The following is a 19115-nucleotide window of genomic DNA, read 5'->3' as shown; positions in this document are numbered from 1 at the left end:
TTTCTGTGGGCCAACCATTGTTCTAAATGTCTTGTGTTTATTTTCTCACTTAATCCTCACAACAACCTGATGAGATAAGTCCTATTATTATCATCCCTCCCTTACAGATAGGAAAACTGAAGCACAGAGAGGTCAAGCAGGTAGCCTAGGGTAGAGTCAGGCTTCAAGAGCTAGGAATTTTGACTTGAGTCTTGCTCTCTTTAACTACTACAATATGGTGCCTCTGGTTATACATTAGTAAGTATTGTAACAGTAAATGAAGAAATTGATCTCACCTTTGCCCTGGCAGTTCCCTTCCCAGAAAAAGCTTCTTCCTCCACCTGGCTACCTAACTTCCTGATCTCTTCAAGTCCTTGCTTAATTGCAACCTTCACCAGTCCTACCCTGAACACAGGGTTCAAAATTGCAACCTGCCCTCCTCTGTTTTATCCTGCTCTATTTTTTCCATCGTACTTATCTAGCATATTATACAGTTTTCAGATTCACCATTTTACTCCTGTTCCCTCTGCCCCCACCCATGTGAGCTCCACTAGATTACGGGTTTTTATTTGTCTTGCTAACTGACGTACCACAGCCTGAAAAGGTCCTGGCACAAACTAGATGGTGAACAAATATTTGTGGATTAAAAGAAGTTTTTAAAACAGCATGATTCCAATTTTGCTTTCTTATTTTAAAGCATAAACATATATACATATGTGTATGGGGAGGGGAGAAGAAAATATTTCCCAATATTAAGTGATTTCAAGTGACATTTTTCTTCCTTTGTTTTTCCTGTGGTTTTAGTCCCAAAATTCGATGTGAAAATGTATTAATTTATCATGAGATATTTTTTAAAACGTCTCTTCTAAACCTGGGGTAACACACATTGCCACGCACAGCGAATTGTCTTTGCTGCAAATTGCATGAAGCTGTTTTCCTGCATGAAACGCAATAGACGATTGGAGAGCTATTGATGGTCTTGAAACAAATTGCTTTATTATTTATTTATTATTTTAAAATAACTGCCCAGTATTTTGTGGTGGTTAAATATTTCTTAAAGGAATAAAAATCCTTGCCTCGCCGGTCGACCGCGGCATCCCCGGGGAACACGCCCACCTAGCAACCCGGAGCCGCGCTGAAGCACGGCACTGCGCCTTTAATTCCCGGATTAGAGGGGGGTGGAGAGTTTCCACTCCCTCGCTCCCTCCGCGGCGGTGGTGGCTGCAGTCACCTGTAAGGCGAGCACCGCGCGCGGAGGATGGAGCCCGGCGCCCATTGGACAGAACATACGAGCAGAAACCTACCCCGAAGACTGGGGGCCCGGCGGGGCGGCGGCGGTGGGTGTACGCCGCGGCCCCCGGCGCCTTCCTCCTGGAGACACCTCGGCCCCGTAGCGTGGGCGTGACCGAGGTCCAGCTCCGGGGACACGCCTATCTGGCCTCGGTGAAAACGATCAGGTGAGCAGGACCGAGGCGGACGTGACTCCCAGAACCCCCCTCCGGCGCGTCCCAGGGGCTGCTGCGACGTCCACCGGCCCCAGCAGCCGCGAACCGGCGGGAGGGGGCGGCTCCCGCTCCCCTGCGGAGGGCACTGACCATGGCGCTGGCCGCGGCCGCTGCCGCTGCGGCCGCCGGGGTGAGCCAGGCGGCGGTGCTGGGCTTTCTGCAGGAGCAGGGCGGGAAGGTGCGCAACTCGGAGCTGGTGAGCCGCTTCAAGCCGCTGCTGGATGCGGGCGACCCGCGCGGCCGCGCTGCCCGCAGGGACCGCTTCAAGCAGTTCGTGAACGACGTGGCCGTGGTGAAGGAGTTCGACGGCGTCAAGTTCGTGGTGCTGAGGAAGAAGCCGCGGGCCCGGGAGGGAGCAGAGCCCCTGCCGCCCTGCGTGCCGCCCAGCACCCCCGGGGCACCAGCCCCTCCGTCGAAGATCACTTGCGTCTCAGAGGGGGAAACCGCTGCCTCGGGGGCTCCATCCTTGGCCTCGGCGCATCAGTCGGTGGAACCACCTGAGGACCCGGCCCCGCCATCAGAGCCCCAGGACACCCCCGGGCCTCCGGCCTCTGAGCCCACTCAGCCAACCGGGGAGCTGCTGTTAGGCCTGGTCCAGCAGTCGGGGGGGCCCTCCGACCGCGAGATTCCAGCCTTTGAGCTAACCCAGCCCTCCGATGGAGTCTCTGCAGACGTGGCCCCACCGTCTAGGGCACCATCGGAGGAGGCCTTACCCCACGCCGAGCCGCCAGATCCGGAACCTGAGCCTGGGGCGACGAAAGAGCCCCCGCCACCCCCTCCGCGCGCCGCGCCGCCGCCGAAGCCCTGCATGCTGCCGGTGCGCTGCGTCCCGGGCCCCGCCGCGCTCCGGATCCGGGCGGAGGAGCAGGGCCTGCGCAGGCAGTTGTCGGAGGAGCCGAGCCCGCGAAGCTCCCCGCTGCTGCTACGGCGGCTTTCCGTAGAGGAGTCCGGCCTGGGCCTCAGGCTGGGCCCTGGCCGCTCCCCGCACCTGAGGCGCCTGTCGCGCGCCGGCCCGCGCCTGCTGAGCCCCGACACCGAGGAGGTGCCCGCCGCGCCGCCGCCGTCCGCCGTGCCCCTGGAGCCCGCCGAGCACGAGTGGCTAGTGCGGGCGGCAGGTGGCCGCTGGACCCCTCAGCTGCACGGGCTGCTGCTGCGGGACAGCGGCCTGGCGGCCAAACGGGACTTCATGTCTGGCTTCACGGCCCTACATTGGGCCGCCAAGAGCGGCGACCGCGAGATGGCGCTGCAGCTGGTGGAGGTCGCGCGGCGTGGGGGCGCGCCAGTCGACGTGAACGCGCGCTCGCATGGCGGCTACACGCCCCTGCACCTGGCGGCGCTGCACGGCCACGAGGATGCCGCCGTGCTGCTGGTGGTGCGCCTCGGGGCGCAGGTGCACGTGCGTGACCACAGCGGGCGGCGCGCCTACCAGTACCTGCGGCCCGGCGCCTCGTATGCGCTGCGCCGGCTACTCGGCGACCCCGGCCTGCGAGGCTCTACCGACCCCGATGGCACTGGCGGTGGCAGTCTTGCGGCCCGACGCCCGGTGCAGGTGGCCGCCACCATCCTGAGTTCCACCACCAGCGCGTTTCTGGGCGTCCTGGCTGACGACCTGATGCTCCAGGACCTGGCTCGCGGCTTGAGGAAGTCGAGCTCTGTCAGCAAGTTCTTGGGTGCCTCGCCCTTGGCTCCTCGTAAAAAGACAAAGACCCGTGGTGGCCTGCCGGCCTTTTCGGAAATCTCTCGTCGACCCACTCCGGGGCCCTTCGCTGGTCTGGCGCCCAGCCTGCCCCCAACAACCTGATGGTCCCTGAGGCTACGGCCTTGTTGATCTTATCAGGCCTGCCCCTCAGTCTAAGCCTGCCCAAGATGGCGGCCCGACACCTGCGGCTGCATCCTGTTTCCAGCTTTGTCCACTGCCGCCTCTTTTACCCAGGTGGGCCTACACCTCTAGCTTCTGTCTGAAGCTTGACATATTTCCAGAGATGGCGTTCGGGATGCCAGTGAGAGCCTCATACGAAGAACGCCAAAAGTCAGGCTTGAACTTTGGAGGAGACTTGAAATTTAGGATCCCACATTAAGGGGCAGCAGCTGGTCTGGCCCCTTGAATGAGTTAATCCAATGCTTCTGCATCTATACGCTCCCAAGCCAGAATTAGAGCAAGGGTCTCTTTAAATGCGTGATGTCGGGTTGTTTGTCAGCTTTAAGATATGTAGTGATTTTGTAATTTGATGCTTTTATCACGTTTTTAAATTGAAATGAGGTAAAAACTTTCATAGCCTTTTGAAATTATATTTTTCCATTTTTAGGCAAAATGCTCAGACATTTTCAATCTTTTGCTAAATATTTTGAAATTCTATTAAAAAAATAAATGATCAAGATCTAAAGGAAATTAGTCCCAAGTAACTAAACCCTTAAACATTTATCTACCTCATTTTAGGCAGTCAAGATTCTAGAGTCTTGAACATAGAATAACCATTGTGACCATTGTGAATGTAATTAATTCAGTTGTACTGTGAATGCTAAATATTAGGAAACAAGTGCAACTTGGGAGTAAAGGTGATTTAATGGGAGAAAAGAGACATTTTGGCAAATACTTTTAATTTTGGGTTGTCTTTATGGTGAAATATAAATATGTGTCTTCGGCACTGTTGAGTGGTTATTTTGATTTGGCATGAATATTTAATTTTTTTAAAGTGTGATTTATTTGTGAATTGCACCACTGTGCCCTGTTTCGGAACCTGTGGTTTTCCATCTGAGCCTTTCAGTGCAGTAAGTGAATATTTAAAGAAAAATGTAACAGCATTACACCAGAAAAATAACTGGTAAATAGTAATGGGTGTAATTAAGAAGCAACTACATTAGGGGGCCACCCTGTAGCGGAGTGGTTAAGTTCTCCTGCTGGGCTTCTGCGGCCCAGGGTTTTGCTGGTTTGAGCCTGGGCGCGGACATGGCACCACTCATCAAGCCATGCTGAGGTGGCATCCCACATAGCAGAACTAAAAGGACCTACAACTAGAATATACAACAATATGCTGGGGGGCTTTGGGGAAAAGAGGAGGAAAAAAGAAATGCCACGCTAAATGAAGTTAAATAAATTTATGTAAAAAGAAGTAATTATATGAAAGTTCTGTACAAACAAAAAGTATGTGATAACCTTTTTTTTTTTTTGAGGGAGATTAGCCCTGAGCTAACTACTGCCAAGCCTCCTCTTTTTTCTGAGGAAGGCTGGCCCTGAGCTAACATCCATGCCCATCTTCCTCTACTTTATATGTGGGATGCCTACCACATCATGGCGTGCCATGCAGTGCCATGTCCACACCCGGGATCCAAACTGGCGAACCCCGGGCCGCCCAGAAGCGGAATGTGCAAACTTAACCACTGCACCATCGGGCCGGCCCCAATAACCATTTTTTAAATCCACTTGAAAGAAGACAACTTCTTCCAAAATAGCAAATGCAGAATCTCTTTGCTCAGTGACCTTAGAAGGCTGGCTTAACTTCTCTGGACCTTTGCTTCTATCTGTAATGGAGCAGGTTTGCAGATACTGCCAAGATTTCCCAGGTTCAACATAGTGTAGTTATTATAATGGCTCTTCTGTTTTAAAGATGTGGAATCTGTTTGCTCACTCAACCCCTTTTTATTCATATTGTGATAATGCTCTGCTTTTGCAAATTGTGTTTGCATGTCATTAGTTACATCAAATAGTTTTTGTGGTACAGGATAGTGGGGTTCCCCTCCCATATATATGTATCACTGAGGCCTCTGAAATTATTTAAGGCAGTCCCTCATGGAATGTTTTGATTTAAGCAATGAAATAAACAGCCTCCCATTTTGTTCCTGCTTGTGCGATGATGTACTTCCCTTAAACATTCTACAGCTCTTGCTGCTGTATTTTTCTTTTCTATCTACTTAATTTCTTCTTTTTCTCCTCATCCTTCTTCTGCTTCTTTCAAGCATTCTATTATTGAAAGAGTTTGGATTGCTCTGCAAAATAAAGGAGTCAACCACACACATATGGTAGCCAAAAACTGTACATACGTAGGCCCTGATCTGACCCTTCCCGCATTCCTTGCCTGGAACTCTAGCTAAGCTGCATAAATTATTTTAAAATGCAAATTAAATCTTCTGCCTCTGTAGAAAAATTGTGGGAGGCAATAATTATAGCAGTATGAGTAGCTGAAGGTCTAGAAGACAGAATCAAATATTAGAGATTTTCCATGGTAAAAGAGAGGCTTGACTGAGACTAGGTAACAAAGGTCACAAACACAGGTATGAGCTGCCTTGAGAAAGGCAAAACCTAAACCAGCAAAGTAGTAACGATGATAACTAATGTTTATTGCACACTTAAATCAGAAGAGGATTACTTGAACTGCCAGAAGAAACTTCGTGTTTCAGAAGGGTGGACCTTAAGCTTTCCAAGTGAAGTAAAACATTTGGCAAGAATTTAGGATTAATAAGCCTAAAACTCAGGTGTTGGAAACCACTCCTTTTTTCCTTGCAGGCCAACACTTTCTAAAACTATAAGGTAAGTCAGTTGGAAATTGTAGTTTGATATGCATATGAAAGTTTTTAAGAACCATAAGTTGCCTAGCAGGAGGTACACCTGTGGAAGGGTATTTCCAACAACTGACCAAAAAAATATAGTTGTTTATAGGTGAAGGCAATTTAGCTGGTTAGAATTGTCTCAGGAAAGAAAAGCACTCCTTTTAATGGGGGAGAAGTTAATTGTTGATGTAGATATGTATGAGTCATATCCAGAGCAAGCTTTTTAATAAAGTTTTACATTTTCTTTAGAGTAGGTTGGAGGTTGTTCTTGAGTATGTCTCACTCACCTAATGGAGACCAGGTTATGGGTAATGCATGTATGACCTGTGTTTACTGAGTGCCAGGTATTAACCACAACCTTATAAGATATGTACTGTTAGTATCTTGATTTTAAAGTGAGGAAACTGAAGCCTAGAGAAATTGCAGGTAACTTGTCCAGGCCTCATAGCTAGTAGCTGTGAGAGTGGGGATGGCATCCCGGTGCTGTCTTCCATTACAGTGTCCTGCTGCAGAAAAGCAAGGTGGTCTCACCTTAGCCTTTTACTCATTTAGTGACCTTAGGCAAGTCACCCAATTCTCCCAGCTCCGTCTCTCTCCTCTGTGGGACATAAGACTGGCAGTACCTATCCTACAGGCTATGGGGAGGGAGGAGCATAGGCAATGAGTAAGTGGAGCTCTTTGTGAACTGTAATACATCTTGAAATATTACCAGGGGTGTCAAATTGGTCCCGCAAGGGTATCTGGCTGCATTCCAAAAACAAATAGATCTGATCGGCAGCTTTGCTTTAACACAATCACCATCCTTTTACCATGTTAGTATTTGTATACATAAATAACAATTGACTCTGCTAGGAAAAATGTATTCCCACAAAAGGGAGGTTATCCCATATTCTGTATGTGATGTCACTTTTGTTAAAATAGATATAACAATGTCTGTCTTAATGTACATTCCTCTAGCATCCCTACCCCCCACTTCCAGACCTAAACAGCTTTCACTGAGCTAGCTACACTGAAATCATCCCTCAACACACAGTTATAAAGCTGGGCCCACCCAGTACTCATATTCTCTCCCTTTTTTGGCCTTTTCCTGGAAGAAATTATTAGACCTTTTAAAATGGTTTCATAAATAGACTCTATTCCTCTCCAGATAGCTTTTTGCCTGCAGAACTTCTGTCCTGGCTTCACCCTTCCAGAACTGCCACACCTCTGGACTTGAACCTGTGAGGCAGAGGTGACCTCAGGTGTTACTGCAGGCAAGAGGAAAGAAGGAAGACAGAGAAACACGGGCGATAGGGTGGGGTGGGGTGTCCAGACCGCTTCTGCAGAGAGGAAAAAAAAAAGCCCTCCTAATGGGAAGTTGGTGCTGATTTAAATTTCAAAGATAACAGGTAAACTCCCATCGTGAGTGTCTAAACTGTGACCAGCCTGTGACGGTAACACTACAGGGTCGTTGAGAAGATTGCTTTATAGCAATTGCCGCCCTACACGCCACCCGCGCCCTGCCCCCTCCGCCCCCCCCCCCCCCCCCCCCCGCCTCCACAATCCCGTCACCTCCTGTCTCTGCGGTCCTCAACCACGTTAGACCTAAACTTCCTCTTAAATTCCTGATTTACATGAACAGCCCCGCGATTTGTTCCTGGGAGGATCCCTGAGGTTTATGCCATCCGCTCGGGAGGTACGTGGTGTGCCGAGCAGGCTGTTCAAGACAGATTGCGCGCTGGTTTGCGGCACCGCGGAACATCGCTTCCCTATTCCGTTTCCAATTTACAGTGTGAGGGTAAAAAGTACACTAATTAAATCCATATTAAGAGGAGCCGCGGGGGCGGGATGAGGCGCGCGGGGGAGGCGGCCGCGGGACTGCCTGTTGCCCAGCAACAAGCTCAGCCGAAGCCTGCCCTCCCTGGCGCCAGGGAGCATCGCCGCAGGCTGTGGGGCCGGGGGCGGAATGAGCAGGCGGGGGCGCAGGCGGCTTAACGAGCTGGGGGCAGAAACCCCAACAGAGAACCATGAAACGCTCTTTTCCCTCCTGGGGAACTAAGTAAGGCTCTTTTTGATACTGATACTCGAGATCAACACCCCCGGCTTCCCTCCTCCTCACTTCTCATTAACCAACAACTTTACAACCAAGGCCTAGTGTCAAAGGAAAGCGAGCCAGCCTTCCCATGGCTGGCTGACCAAAATTTTTTTCCGACAGAAGCAAAAAGGCTCAGCCCTAGCCTTCAGGCCCAGCAGGGACACCGTTCAGCAGGGCAAGGCAAAGTCCCAGTGTCTAGCCCGCAGGGCCTGGCAGCTGGGGAGGCTGCGGGTGGTAACGTGGAGACAGAAGCTTTCATCATAAGGAGAACAGTGCCTTCTGCTGGCAGTGTCCTGGAGGGTGGAATTTACCGGGCTTCTGGTTCCCCACAAAAGTCTCGGTCTGTGGTGTCAATACCGAACACCTATGGTGAGCTCATTCTTCCCCTCTTAAGGAATAACGGTGTGGAGGGGAGATAAACTGGGGCAGGAAGGAGACAGACGCTAGGTGGAAGGACGGGTGCAGGAGGTGTGGCCTTTTTGGGGGGCTCTCCCTGTAGGTAGGTACAAGCACAGAAGCCTCATGTTTCCCCATGGAAAAACAGCACAGAACCAAAGAGCAGTTTAACGGGACAAGGGCAGACTCTGCTCCGCATGCCCATCCCGGGCTGGGAGTGCTTTGTCTGAAATAGGTACACGATTTCCACTGGCCTAATGGAGGATACTACGTGTGTTTCTAAGAATATCACAATGGGAGAATGCAAGGGGGAACGTAGAGGCCAAAAGGCAGAAATCAGTAGATTCCGTCCAGAATGTGTCTCGAAGGGAGCTGCCAGGCTAGGCTGAGGATCTTGGAGCCAAGGCCCTGCCTACAGTGTTCAAAGGAGAGAAGCAAAGCATAATGTTAGAACCCGCAACTGCCTCAGCAGGGGCCCCATATGTTTTTTATAAAAAGGCACAATGTGAGCATTGTTCTGTGTTCAATAGCGCGACTGTTAAAACTAATGCTTTTGGTATGAATACAACCATTTAAAATTCTCAACCAATTGCACTTAGTAACAATATGCATCAGAAAACAAGCCCAGAAGCAGAGATTTCTCACTTTGGGGTCAGCTGGCTTTAAATACACATACACAAGCCTTTTAATGTGCCCAACTTTCAAAAATACACTGAATGTTTGCATGAACAATGTTCTGTCTCTGGCATTTGCAGCTACAAATATTAAAGCAGATTTCCATATGTATATTTAAGAAGCTCGCATTGATTCTGTGTACTCAGGGCTGATGCACAAATAGAGGGGAGTGCGTGACCTATGTTTCCCGCCACCCCAGCCCAGCCCCAGATCAGTGTCTCTAGCACACAAGCAGAGCTGCCTCTCCGGGTCCTCAGCCCCTACATGGTAGGTCTCCAGGTCCCCCATGCCTCACCTTCAGCTCCCACCCCCAACTGCCCTCCTTAAGCCTGGCTGACCCAGTAGGGGTCTCTAAAGGAGAGCTGGATAAACTCAGTTTTGACAACATAATTGGAAGAGGAAGAAAGTTCTTTCTGGGTCTTGAAATGAATATCCCCTAATGTCCAACTGTACTGGACATTTATCAGGGTTTTAGGCAGCAAAGTATCTGAACCCATCTTCCATTTGGGGAAATTCCCTACCCCTTGAGTCTTGAAGGGAGGCAGTACCCCCACTTCCACTACTGAGGCTGGGCGCCCAAGTAAAAATCAGCAAAGGAGACGTGGGCTCAGCCAGTCGAGCCTAGGCTTTCGTGGTAGTGATGCAGTCACCAGAACAGGTAGGGATTACTCGTGGCAGCGGAACTGAGGGCCCAGCATCCCCCTGGGCCTTCCTCTTTTCAAACCTGTGTCTCTAGTCTTCCTAGTGATTCCCAGACCTGACTAGCATCCTGCACCAAATCCCTCTTCTGCTCTAGTCAGGCAGGGTTGGTATCTGTGGTTTACAAACAAGATCCGTCCCCCAAGCTATGCTCCAGGTGACACACACACTTCTCACATCAATTTTTATTGAGAGGAAAAAAAGAGGCTGTTTGGCATCTTAAGTTGAAGTGGTCCTCTGACTTGTCTCCTCTCCATCCAATCAACCCTGATGAGCCCCTCTCTCATCACAAAAAGGGGGAATACTGCAGTGTTTTAAATCCACAAATTACCAAGTAATCCACAAGACTTGGGTAAGACCACATGAGAACATTTGGAAGAAGTATCCTGGGAGGGCCCGGCTGGGTCTTCCTCACCTCCAGGGAAAAGCACGGAATACTAGCATCACCCCCAGTTATGTGGGTGAGAGGCAGGGTCGGTGCTCCCCACCCCCCACCCCAGTAACTAGATGAGGGGAGGGGGGAAGGGCGGTTTATTGGGAGGACGGGTCCCTGCGGGACAGGCCGGCTTGGGAGGTGGGGGATGATGGCCAAGGTCGCTCCTGATGGCGTCCAGTTGGTCCTGAAGGAGCCGGACACGCTCATCCAGGCTGCGCTGCTGCGCCAGGACGGCGGCCTTCCCGGCCAGCAGGGAGCAGTAGGCGCGCAGCTCCTCGGCGGGCAGCGCCTGCACCAGCACCTCGCGCAGGGCCCGCTCGCGCCGCGCCACGTGCTCCTTCAGCTCCTTGGCATCCTCCTGCTGTCGCTGCAGGAGCCCGAGTCGCTGCAGCAGAGAGGCCTGGAAGCGCAGGGAGAGGGGCCATGAGCCGGGGGAGGGTGCCTCCGTTCCCGGACGGTTCCAGCCGGTTCCAGCCGGAGGTGCCAGGCCCCTCAATGTCTAGCTCTCCCCAGCCAGAATCCCGGTTACCTGCTCCTCAGGGTCGCTGTCTGCACCCACCCGGGCCAGCGCGTGGCGCACACGGGTCAGGCGACTGCCCAGCAGCAGCAGGAGGCCAAGCACACGCTCCAGATCGGCCATGAACCGGCTGAACCGCTCTAGGTCGCGGGGTGCACAGGCCTGGCCTACCGCGGCCTCCAGGGCAGCCCCGCGCCTGACCCAAGCCTGGGCGGCCCTCTGCAGCTGCTCCTGCTCAGCCTGCAGGTCCCGCAGCATCTTTTGGAGGAGGTCGGCCAGCTCCACCTGCAGGGAAGGTGTGAGTACTTAAGTCTTGGGCCAGTCCCCTGACTTCTCAGCCCAGACTCTGGCACTTGCCCCAACCAAATTCCCCCAGCCTCTCTACACTCACTTTCTTGGCTTGGATGCTGTTATTTGGCTCAGGGAGACCATGGCCACATGGCTGGTCAGGCACAGGGTGAGTGGTAAGGCTTTCAGGTTTTGTCTCCTCCTGAGAAGTTGGCAGGAGCTGGGTGGAGCTAAATAGACAAGACCTGAGGACAAAGCCAGAGCTCCCTGGGTTATTTGGCCCCAGACTGCAGGGGCTTAGAATCCCCTGAGTCCTTGGTGCCCCTCACTCACCCTGGCTCAGAAGTACCAGCAGTATCCTTTCCAGCCTCCCCAAAGGCTGGCCTCATTGCAGCCCAGACCTCGGCTAAAGGAATCAGCCCATCCAGCAGGCCCACGGGTGGCTCTGGGCTGGGATAGGAGGTGAGAGTGTCACTCAGAGAGGGATCCAGTCTCGCCAGCTCCTGAACCAGCTCCTCAAGGCGTGGACTGGGCCATGTTGGCCTGGAACCAGGCTGGCCAGTACCCCAAGCCAGGGCATTGTGGTCTAGAGGCCCAGGGGTATCCTTGCCTGGAGGTCCCAGGGCATCAACTGGGAGAGGTTTGAGGGAGTCACTCTCTGCAGCTGCAGAGGGGTCAGTGGTCAGCGGTCCAGTGGGGTCAAAGGTTGGGATGTCACCATTTGCAGTCCCAGGGTGGCAACAGCATGTGGGCCTGGAGACATCCGCAGAACCGTTTACCCCCTGCCAGCAGTCATCTGCCCCTGCAGCCTCTGGGCACTCATGGAGGGGGTGCTCTCGGGGAATTGTAGCCTGGTCAGCCCTTTTGCCCAAGCCAGCTCCATACTGCTGGTCAGAGGCATGGACACTGGAAGTAGACGAGACACTGAATCAGAAAAAGCTCTGGCCAAAGACAAGTGGTCGCCCTTGCCCCCTTCCCGACCACCTGGGCTCCCAGGCTCCAGCTGGCAGAGGGTTCTATGCCCCTCCAGCATTTTGTAGATTCATGTGGGAAGGGGATATCTCACTCTGCTTAGAAGCAAGAGGGAATTCACCTGGTTGGGAGCTCTGCGGGGGCATGAGAGTCTGTAGGTGATCTCATTCTGACCAACGGGGCTTCTTCCAGGAAAACGTCATCATCAGGCAGGGATGGGAGCCGGGTGGATACCAGGCAGGTCTCTGGGAGCCTCTGCTCACAGTCAGCGGGACAGCTCTGGGGGCCCTCTGCAGGACACACCACTGCAGCTTCTTTCTGAGTCAGGAACCTGAAGGCAGGGACCCCACACTGACCACAGTGACCAGGAAGGAACCTCTTGGGCAGTGGGGGGTTGGGGGGTGGGCAGTAGGGGATGTGGTTTGCAAAAGACAGAGTCACAATGCTTAAACTTGGGGTAGGTGGGAGACTCCTTTCTTGGGCAGGAGCTATGAAAGCTGCTTCCCCCCAACTCAGTCCCCAGAGTAGTCCATGTCTTTCACCTGGAAAGTTTGGTCTGAAACAATGGTCTGGGGGTTTCTGCTCCTTGGGGAACTGCCTGGAAAGGCAAACAGATGGATGAAATATGGCACAAGTTTTCAGTCTCCCAGATGCCCCCCACCCCAAGCCTGCAGGCCCTATCTTCCATACCTGGACAATGGGCATGACCTCTCCTGGACCTCCTCGGGGAGCCAAGGCTTCACCTGAAGTGCTCCGACTCAGACTGGCAGGCCTGGAGGCATTGCCCAACTTCAGGGACGGGGGTTCTGGGTCCTCTATGCCTCTGGGCTGGGTCTCAGGCGGCCAGTTGATCTGGTGACCTTCGAACTCTGCCAGGGCCTGACACTGCAATACCTGGGGCTCAGGTCTGGAGAGCCCAGAGCTGGAGCAGGTCTCGCCGGAGCATTCCCCAGCCAACCCACCGCCCCGACCCACGCGATCCAGCTTCCCTGGCTCGGAGAAGCACCACGTCCGCTGCTGGTTGGCGAGGCGCCCCCGACCGGCGGTTCCTGGCGCGGGAGCTGCGGAGGGCGCCTGCTCCACTTCCTTGGCCGGGTGGCTGAGCGAGGCGGAGCGCAGGTGCGCCGCGGGGGGCCGCGCGGGGGCCGCGGGGCGCAGGCGGGCGGGCAGGCTCATGCGGAGCTCCTTGCGCTGAAAGGACGTCTCCCGAAGCACTCGCCGCTGCGCGCCCTGCAGCCGCTGGCGGTAGGCGGCCCGCGAGGCCGGTGGGCTGGGCGGCTCGGCGGCTCGGGCCGCGGCCTCTGCCTCGGCCGCCAGCGCGTACAGCAGCGGGGTGGCCTGCCGGCTGAGCGGCCCTGGGGTCCCCTGGACCTCCGGAGGACGCGGCCCACTGCGTGCGGCGGCCGCAGGCCGGGACTGCGAGGACGTGCGAGGGCCGGCTGAGGGCGGCGGGGGGGCGGGGCCGCCCCACACCACGCGCACGTAGTCCCAGTCTAGGTAGGGAAGGTCAGTCCCAGGCGACGGCGTGTGTGGCTCCGGACCGCCCGAGGCCGCGGAGAAAGAGCTGTAGGCCGAGTCGGCGCGCGCGGACAGCCGCCGCAGGTCCAGGCTGCGAGTGGACGAGGCCGGGGAGGCGCGGTCGCCCCCAGGCCCCAGGGCCTCCATGGCCGCGCGGAGGAGTGCTGGGGCTGGCTAGCTCCGTGGGGCCTGGAAGAACATTGAGGACGTGGTGGGTGAGGAGCTCGGGGGAAGGGTTAGGACAGCCTGGGAGCCCCTCTAACACGGACAGCCAGGTGCTTACACATCCCCTCCCTGGTCACAGGATCCTTAGTGCTGGCATTTCATCCCGAGCCAGTAATGGCATGGGCAGTAAGACCAGCCCCCCGGGGGAGCAACTCTGGAGTTTGAGGGCTTAGCTCAGGGGACAGAATTGGCAGGTAGCCTATTCCCCGCTGAGGCTCTCCTGGCCGGCAGCCCCAGCTTCTACTCTGCCACCTCCTGGAGCGCTGAGAATGTACCCGTGCTCCTTCCCTCCCAACCCTGTCCCACCCAGGCTGCTTCCTGGCTGCTTTGTTCGCTTCTCTGTGTGATCTTTCCCTTATAAACAATGGTGGAGAACGTTCTGAGATCACAGGGGAGCCAAGAAAAGACAGGGGAAGACCCAGGTTAGGTGGCAGGGGCAGCTTCACAGCCTTCCTCCCTCTGTGCCAGTTATGTTCCAAGTGCTTTATATAAATACTTGGTCCTCAGCCACTGCCGTCTGCAATTTACAGATGAAGACACTGACGTTCTGACGGGAAATGTTGTGCCCAGGAGCACATACCTGGTAAGAGGCAGCGCCCTGCCTGAAATCTGGGCCTGCCTCCAAGCTCACTGCAGCCAGAATCGATTTCCTAGAAGCAAACCCTGCTGAAAGCCCATTTACCCCCACCCCGCAGCGGCCTGAAGCCTCCAAAAAAGCCCAGACTCCACTGTGGGAAACAGTCAAAGTCCTGGCAGATTCCAGAACAATATGGTCCCTGCTTCGGAGATTCTGCCTTTTGTCCAGGAATGACAGGCTCACCCCCGCTCTTTGTCCTGCTACTCTGACTCCTCCTGTAGGGCTCAGCTGACCTTTGGGGATCCCTACAGTGTCCTGAGCTTCCCCCATCACAGCACTCATCACCCTGCATTGTAATTGTTGGTTTGCTGGTGATTCCCTCTTCCCATCCCCACCCCTGAGCTTCCTGAGGACAGGCCCTGCACGTATTCATCGTTGTACCCTCAGTGGCCAGCATGTAGTGGATGTGAAAGAAATATCTGTTGAATGGCAGGGGAAGGAGCAGGCTTGCAGGGAGTAAGATGGGGGTGGCTTTGGTGGAGAAGGAAGAGGGCTCTTTTGCTTCTGCCCACTCTTCTCTCCTTATTAGTCTTTTCTGGGGAAGGGGACAGAATGGCTGAGGCAGTTGCCACCATGGACCCTGACCAGGTTACTCATGCATTATTAGGAACTAAAAGAGAGGCAAGCACAGCTTGGATCACGACCGGCCAGAAATCAATACCTCCCCAGTGCCAGGAGGGGAGCGAGGGGAGGAGCTGAATGGGTGTACCTGAGTCAGGTGTAAGAGTAGATTTGAGTCTTGGGAACCTGGGGCTCCCTATGGGCTATGGGGACTTTGTTGGGGGGCAGGGTTGGCTTGCTTTCCAAGAGCTGCTTGGTGGGGAGTGCAGAGGTGGCCCGCAGCTGGCAGTGGGAACTGGAAACGCAGACTCAGCTGAGCTTCCAGAGACTATTTAGAACTCAGGGTCACCCTCCACCCCCTCCCTGAGGACCCAGATGCTATAGATTGCTGGTCAGGGCAAGGAGAGAGGTTAGTGGTGGGAGGACATGGTGTTTGCTAAAAGGGAGAAGCAGTACCTGCAACTTTCCCAGGAGGGGCTCTCAGCTGACCTGAGACTAGAACATCTTGACATCACCCACCTGGAGGCATCTCTACGCCCATTAAGGCCAGCCCTGCAGGTTGGTCCTCACACTCAGGCTTGAGGACCTCTGTGGCAAAGTGTCTCCACTCTCTGGACTTCAGGGAGACAAGAAGCAATTCTGAGTAGCAGCCCCTGGGAAGACAGTCACCTCCTCTAGGAAACCCACCCTAGCTGCCCAGACACTAGCCTCCTCCCTTCCTATCCTTCTGAGCTCAGCTTGGGAGCACTGTTTACCCTGGCTTATGCCACCCATGCCTGCCCATGTTGGCTTGCTGCATCTCCACGCAGGGGTGATTGCTCAAACAAAGAGGAGTCTCCTCAAAACAGGCCTTGAAAATTCTATCTTCTTTATGAGTTACTGTCTTGACAAAGGATTCTGAGTTCACTAAATAAAAACAACTTGAATAGATAATAAAAATGTGTGTACTTATCTACTTTCTTATTGACCCTAACTTGTCTCAAGGATGCTTTTGCAGTGGTGGCCCCAGCAGGTTGATACCCATGCAGGATGCTCACACTGTGCCCTCTGTGGAACCTGCTGTACCAGGAGAGCCTAGCTCCTTTAGTGCGTTTTGGGGGCCTCAGCACAAAGAGCAAGGAGTTTTCACACATGTCTGGCTACAGGGAGCCTCTTGCAGTCCAGCCAGCCCTGTGGCTGGGGGTGGCACATCCCAGGAGCTCTAGCATCCGTGTTAGTGTCAGCTGTGGGCTGGACTGCAGAACCACGGCCTGCATTGAACAGAAGTCCAGAGGCTGGAGCTCAAAGAACTCTGTAGGCATTTTTCCAAGCTTTGCCAGAGCAGGGGGAACAGCACGGAATCCCTGCTAGAAAACCACCATATTGGGGTTCTGCCAGGAACTGGGTGGGTGGGTGGGGGCACTCAAGATATACTTATCACATGAATGAAAGAGTAAGAGAGGAAAAGGAGACAAAGATGACTTCAGGGTTCAGAGCTGGGGGCCTGGGAGGTGGAAGTGCCATTCTCAGGGAGGAGGACCCTGAATGGGGACTGGCCAAGGGGTCCAGTGCTCATTCCGTCTGGGGTCTCTGGGCCTTGCAGTGTTTGTGGCAAGTCTGGCAAGAAGTTGGGATGTGGGTCTGAACCTCAGCAGAGAGGATGGACCAAGCGAGCAGGCAGGTTTTTAGTTAGAGTTTGTTGGGGAAATAGATGAAGACAGTTTCCAGTGGGTAAAATCACACCAAGGAATCAGGAGCAGATCCAAGTAAGGCGACCAGAGAGGCGCGGGAGAATACACAACCTCAAATAATCAGCAACGATCAGGAATTAAATCGTACCTCTTTCAAAGGCCATCTCAGATCTGAGCGATCTGTGGAGAGGTTGTCCAGGCCAACCCCACCACATGGTCTTCCCTCAATACTAAACTCACTGTAGGGGCGCTGCCTAGGTGGCAGTCTTCCTGCTAGACTGAGCTTCTGGGTAATGGGCCGTGTCTTGCTTGAATCCCAGCACCCCAAACTAGGTCTGGCTGGGTAGACATTTGGGGAAGTTCCGCGGTTCTCCTGGGCCCCAGCGGTCCCCCATTCTCCCGGTCTATCGGCGCCGCATCCGCTCTCCGCTCATTGCCGCCCAGATGGAGAGTCTCCAGGGACTCTAGCCCTGCCCCGTGCGCAGCCTAAGCGAGATGCTGGCGGCACCTGCGGGAGGAGGCCGCAGTCGTGGTCGAACCGCGTACCTGGGGCTTCAAGCTCTGAGAGGAGACACGCGAGGGAGGAGAGAGGCACAGGCCCGGCGCCCGCAGGGGGCGGCAGAGTCACGCGGTGCGGCCGGAGAACGGGGCTCCGGGGAGGTCGGGAGAGCGAATGGCCGCTGGCCGGCGCATTTCTCGGCCTTTCCTGTCGGGTTCACCGTCCGGGAAGGAGGGCTCAGGACGCTTGCAGGGAGACGGCGCGGTCTTGGGGGGGAGGGACCCGGACTCGCTGGCAGCTCGGCGGCCGCGGGGCGGGAGCGGGGGGGGTCTCAGAGCGAGCCCCCCCTGCGTGCTTCGGCTCCACGGACGCCCCCGCAGCTCCGGCCACGCAGGGCTCGGCGTCCTGCCCACCTCTCTGCCAAGAGCACAGGCGCACTGGGGCCCGACTCAACTCGCGCAGACCGGACTCGGTGCGGAGCGGGACGCCTCGAGCCCGAACGACGCACGGCTGCCTCGCGGCCCGGCAGCTACCCCCAGCCCACGCCCCCCTCGCCGCGGGGCTCGCCTGGCCTCCCCCCGGGAATAGCGACCCAGCCGTCCACCCCCCGCCGCCCGGCCCCCGACCTCGCCGTGTACCTGAGCTCCAGCCCGAGACGCGCTCCTGGGCGCCCGCGGCCCCGCGGTGACATCAGAGCCCTGGGCTCCGGCTCCCGACCCCACCTCCAGGCTCCGGTCGCAGCATGGGAGGCGCCACGTCCGGCCACTGGGGGCGGGAGCGCGGAGCCGGCGCTGCCCGCCCCTTCGCAGTGTCCGCTCGCCGGCCTAGCCCCGAGCCCAGAGGGTGTACACTTGTTTCCTCGCCGCGCACCGGCCTCTTGCTTTGGGCCGGAGAAGTGGGACCGTAAGGGGAGGAAGGCAGACCTCCGCGCTCGCGAGCCCGCTCCCAGCGTGGCCGTGCCGGGCGCGTCCTCAGCACCCGTGATGCGCCGGCCGGGTCCCGGGGGCCCCGACAACCCCGTCGGTGGGGAGGCTCCAGAGGGCCATCTCCTTTCCTTCTAAGCTGGGCCAAAAAACCAGACCCTCCAGGGGCTCGTGCCTCTGTCCCTGTCCCTCTGAGAACGGTTCGAATGGGAACGGACCACTTGACCAACTCTCCAGACCCTCCATTTCTAAAACTCGTCCAGCTCTTGGACTCCCATCTTGGGCACTTTCTCCCGTTTTTGCCATCTGTTTTCATTTCTCCCACTACCCCGCATCGTCTAGGACCTCCTGGGAGCCACCTGGGCCAGAACCGGGGCTGCTGACTTGGATATTGATTCCACCTGCCCTCAGCTGGTCCTTCGGGTGCTGGACGTGTGAATATCCCCTATGTCCTGGATAGTGTTCACAGGCTGGAGTCTGGCTCTCAAGGCCCTGGCCTTTGGGGATCTCCATGCTTCAAAGAATGCTGTGCACTCATCTGCTACTGTGCTCTCCTGACTGCTAGTCCTCGGCCTCCCCTGCCTCCACTTTCCAAACCTTTAACCTATGAATACTGGCTCTGCCAAGAAATGCTCCATCCCTAGAAGGGGTTAGGGGGGCCCTTGCTGAGCACCTTCAGCTCTCAGGTCTCTCTGCTGTTGGTGTGGGCTGCCCTCACTCTCCCACAGAATCAGCATGCCTAGGCCAGGGCCTTGTCCACGATTTTGGCATCCTTCCTTGGCTGAAAAGGTATCTTGGTGGTAATAACCAGGACCAGAACTCAGACCAGGGATCAAGGCTGCTGCTTTCTAGGGACAATGGAAGCCTGCTTGGGTTTTCTAGTGGCTGGAGGCCTCAGCCCCTGAGCTTGCCTCCTGATTGGTGCTCTTCTGGCTCTGCTCCCTCTGCAAACACCATCCTGATTCAGCCGTCAGACAACGGCTCAGAAGCTCTTGA

At 55.3% G+C, this 19115-nt stretch overlaps 2 protein-coding genes across 4 annotated transcripts; one reads left to right on the top strand and one right to left on the bottom strand.

Moving 5' to 3' along the window:
* The first annotated feature begins 956 nt into the window (after positions 1-956).
* SOWAHA (sosondowah ankyrin repeat domain family member A) lies at positions 957-5320 on the top strand. Its single transcript, XM_005615173.4, has one exon. It carries the CDS (start codon positions 1576-1578, stop codon positions 3283-3285), a length of 1710 nt encoding a protein of 569 aa, XP_005615230.3. The 5' UTR covers positions 957-1575; the 3' UTR covers positions 3286-5320.
* Positions 5321-10043: 4723 nt separating this feature from the next.
* Positions 10044-17968, bottom strand: SHROOM1 (shroom family member 1). 3 transcript variants are annotated; one of them, XM_070234349.1, is made up of 9 exons: positions 17835-17940; positions 17244-17403; positions 12777-13793; positions 12629-12684; positions 12208-12417; positions 11448-12020; positions 11218-11359; positions 10839-11111; positions 10044-10709 (listed from the first exon to the last, which is right to left on the bottom strand). In XM_070234349.1, exons 3-9 carry the CDS (start codon positions 13749-13751, stop codon positions 10377-10379), a joined length of 2562 nt encoding a protein of 853 aa, XP_070090450.1. In that variant the 5' UTR covers positions 13752-13793; positions 17244-17403; positions 17835-17940; the 3' UTR covers positions 10044-10376. The 3 variants fall into 3 exon arrangements, with proteins under 3 accessions (XP_070090450.1, XP_023473475.1, XP_070090451.1); XM_023617707.2 differs by lacking the exon at positions 17244-17403 and having other exon boundaries at positions 17835-17968; XM_070234350.1 differs by lacking the exons at positions 11448-12020; positions 17244-17403 and having other exon boundaries at positions 17835-17968.
* Positions 17969-19115: the final 1147 nt, after the last annotated feature.

This window comes from Equus caballus, chromosome 14 (genome assembly GCF_041296265.1).
Source record: "Equus caballus isolate H_3958 breed thoroughbred chromosome 14, TB-T2T, whole genome shotgun sequence".
Classification (NCBI taxonomy): Eukaryota; Metazoa; Chordata; class Mammalia; order Perissodactyla; family Equidae; genus Equus; species Equus caballus.
The sequence above is the reverse complement of the archived record's forward strand: the minus strand, read 5'-3'. Positions and strand labels throughout refer to the sequence as shown.

Coding starts and splice junctions, on each gene's coding strand:
- SHROOM1 (XM_023617707.2), bottom strand. CDS start 13,751: ATGGAGGCCCTGGGGCCTGGGGGCGACCGCGCCTCCCCGGCCTCGTCC. Junction 12,685..12,776: donor AGGTCATGCCCATTGTCCAG/GTATGGAAGATA, acceptor TTGCCTTTCCAG/GCAGTTCCCCAAGGAGCAGA. Junction 11,360..11,447: donor GCTGGTACTTCTGAGCCAGG/GTGAGTGAGGGG, acceptor CTTTGTCCTCAG/GTCTTGTCTATTTAGCTCCA.
- SOWAHA (XM_005615173.4), top strand. CDS start 1,576: ATGGCGCTGGCCGCGGCCGCTGCCGCTGCGGCCGCCGGGGTGAGCCAG.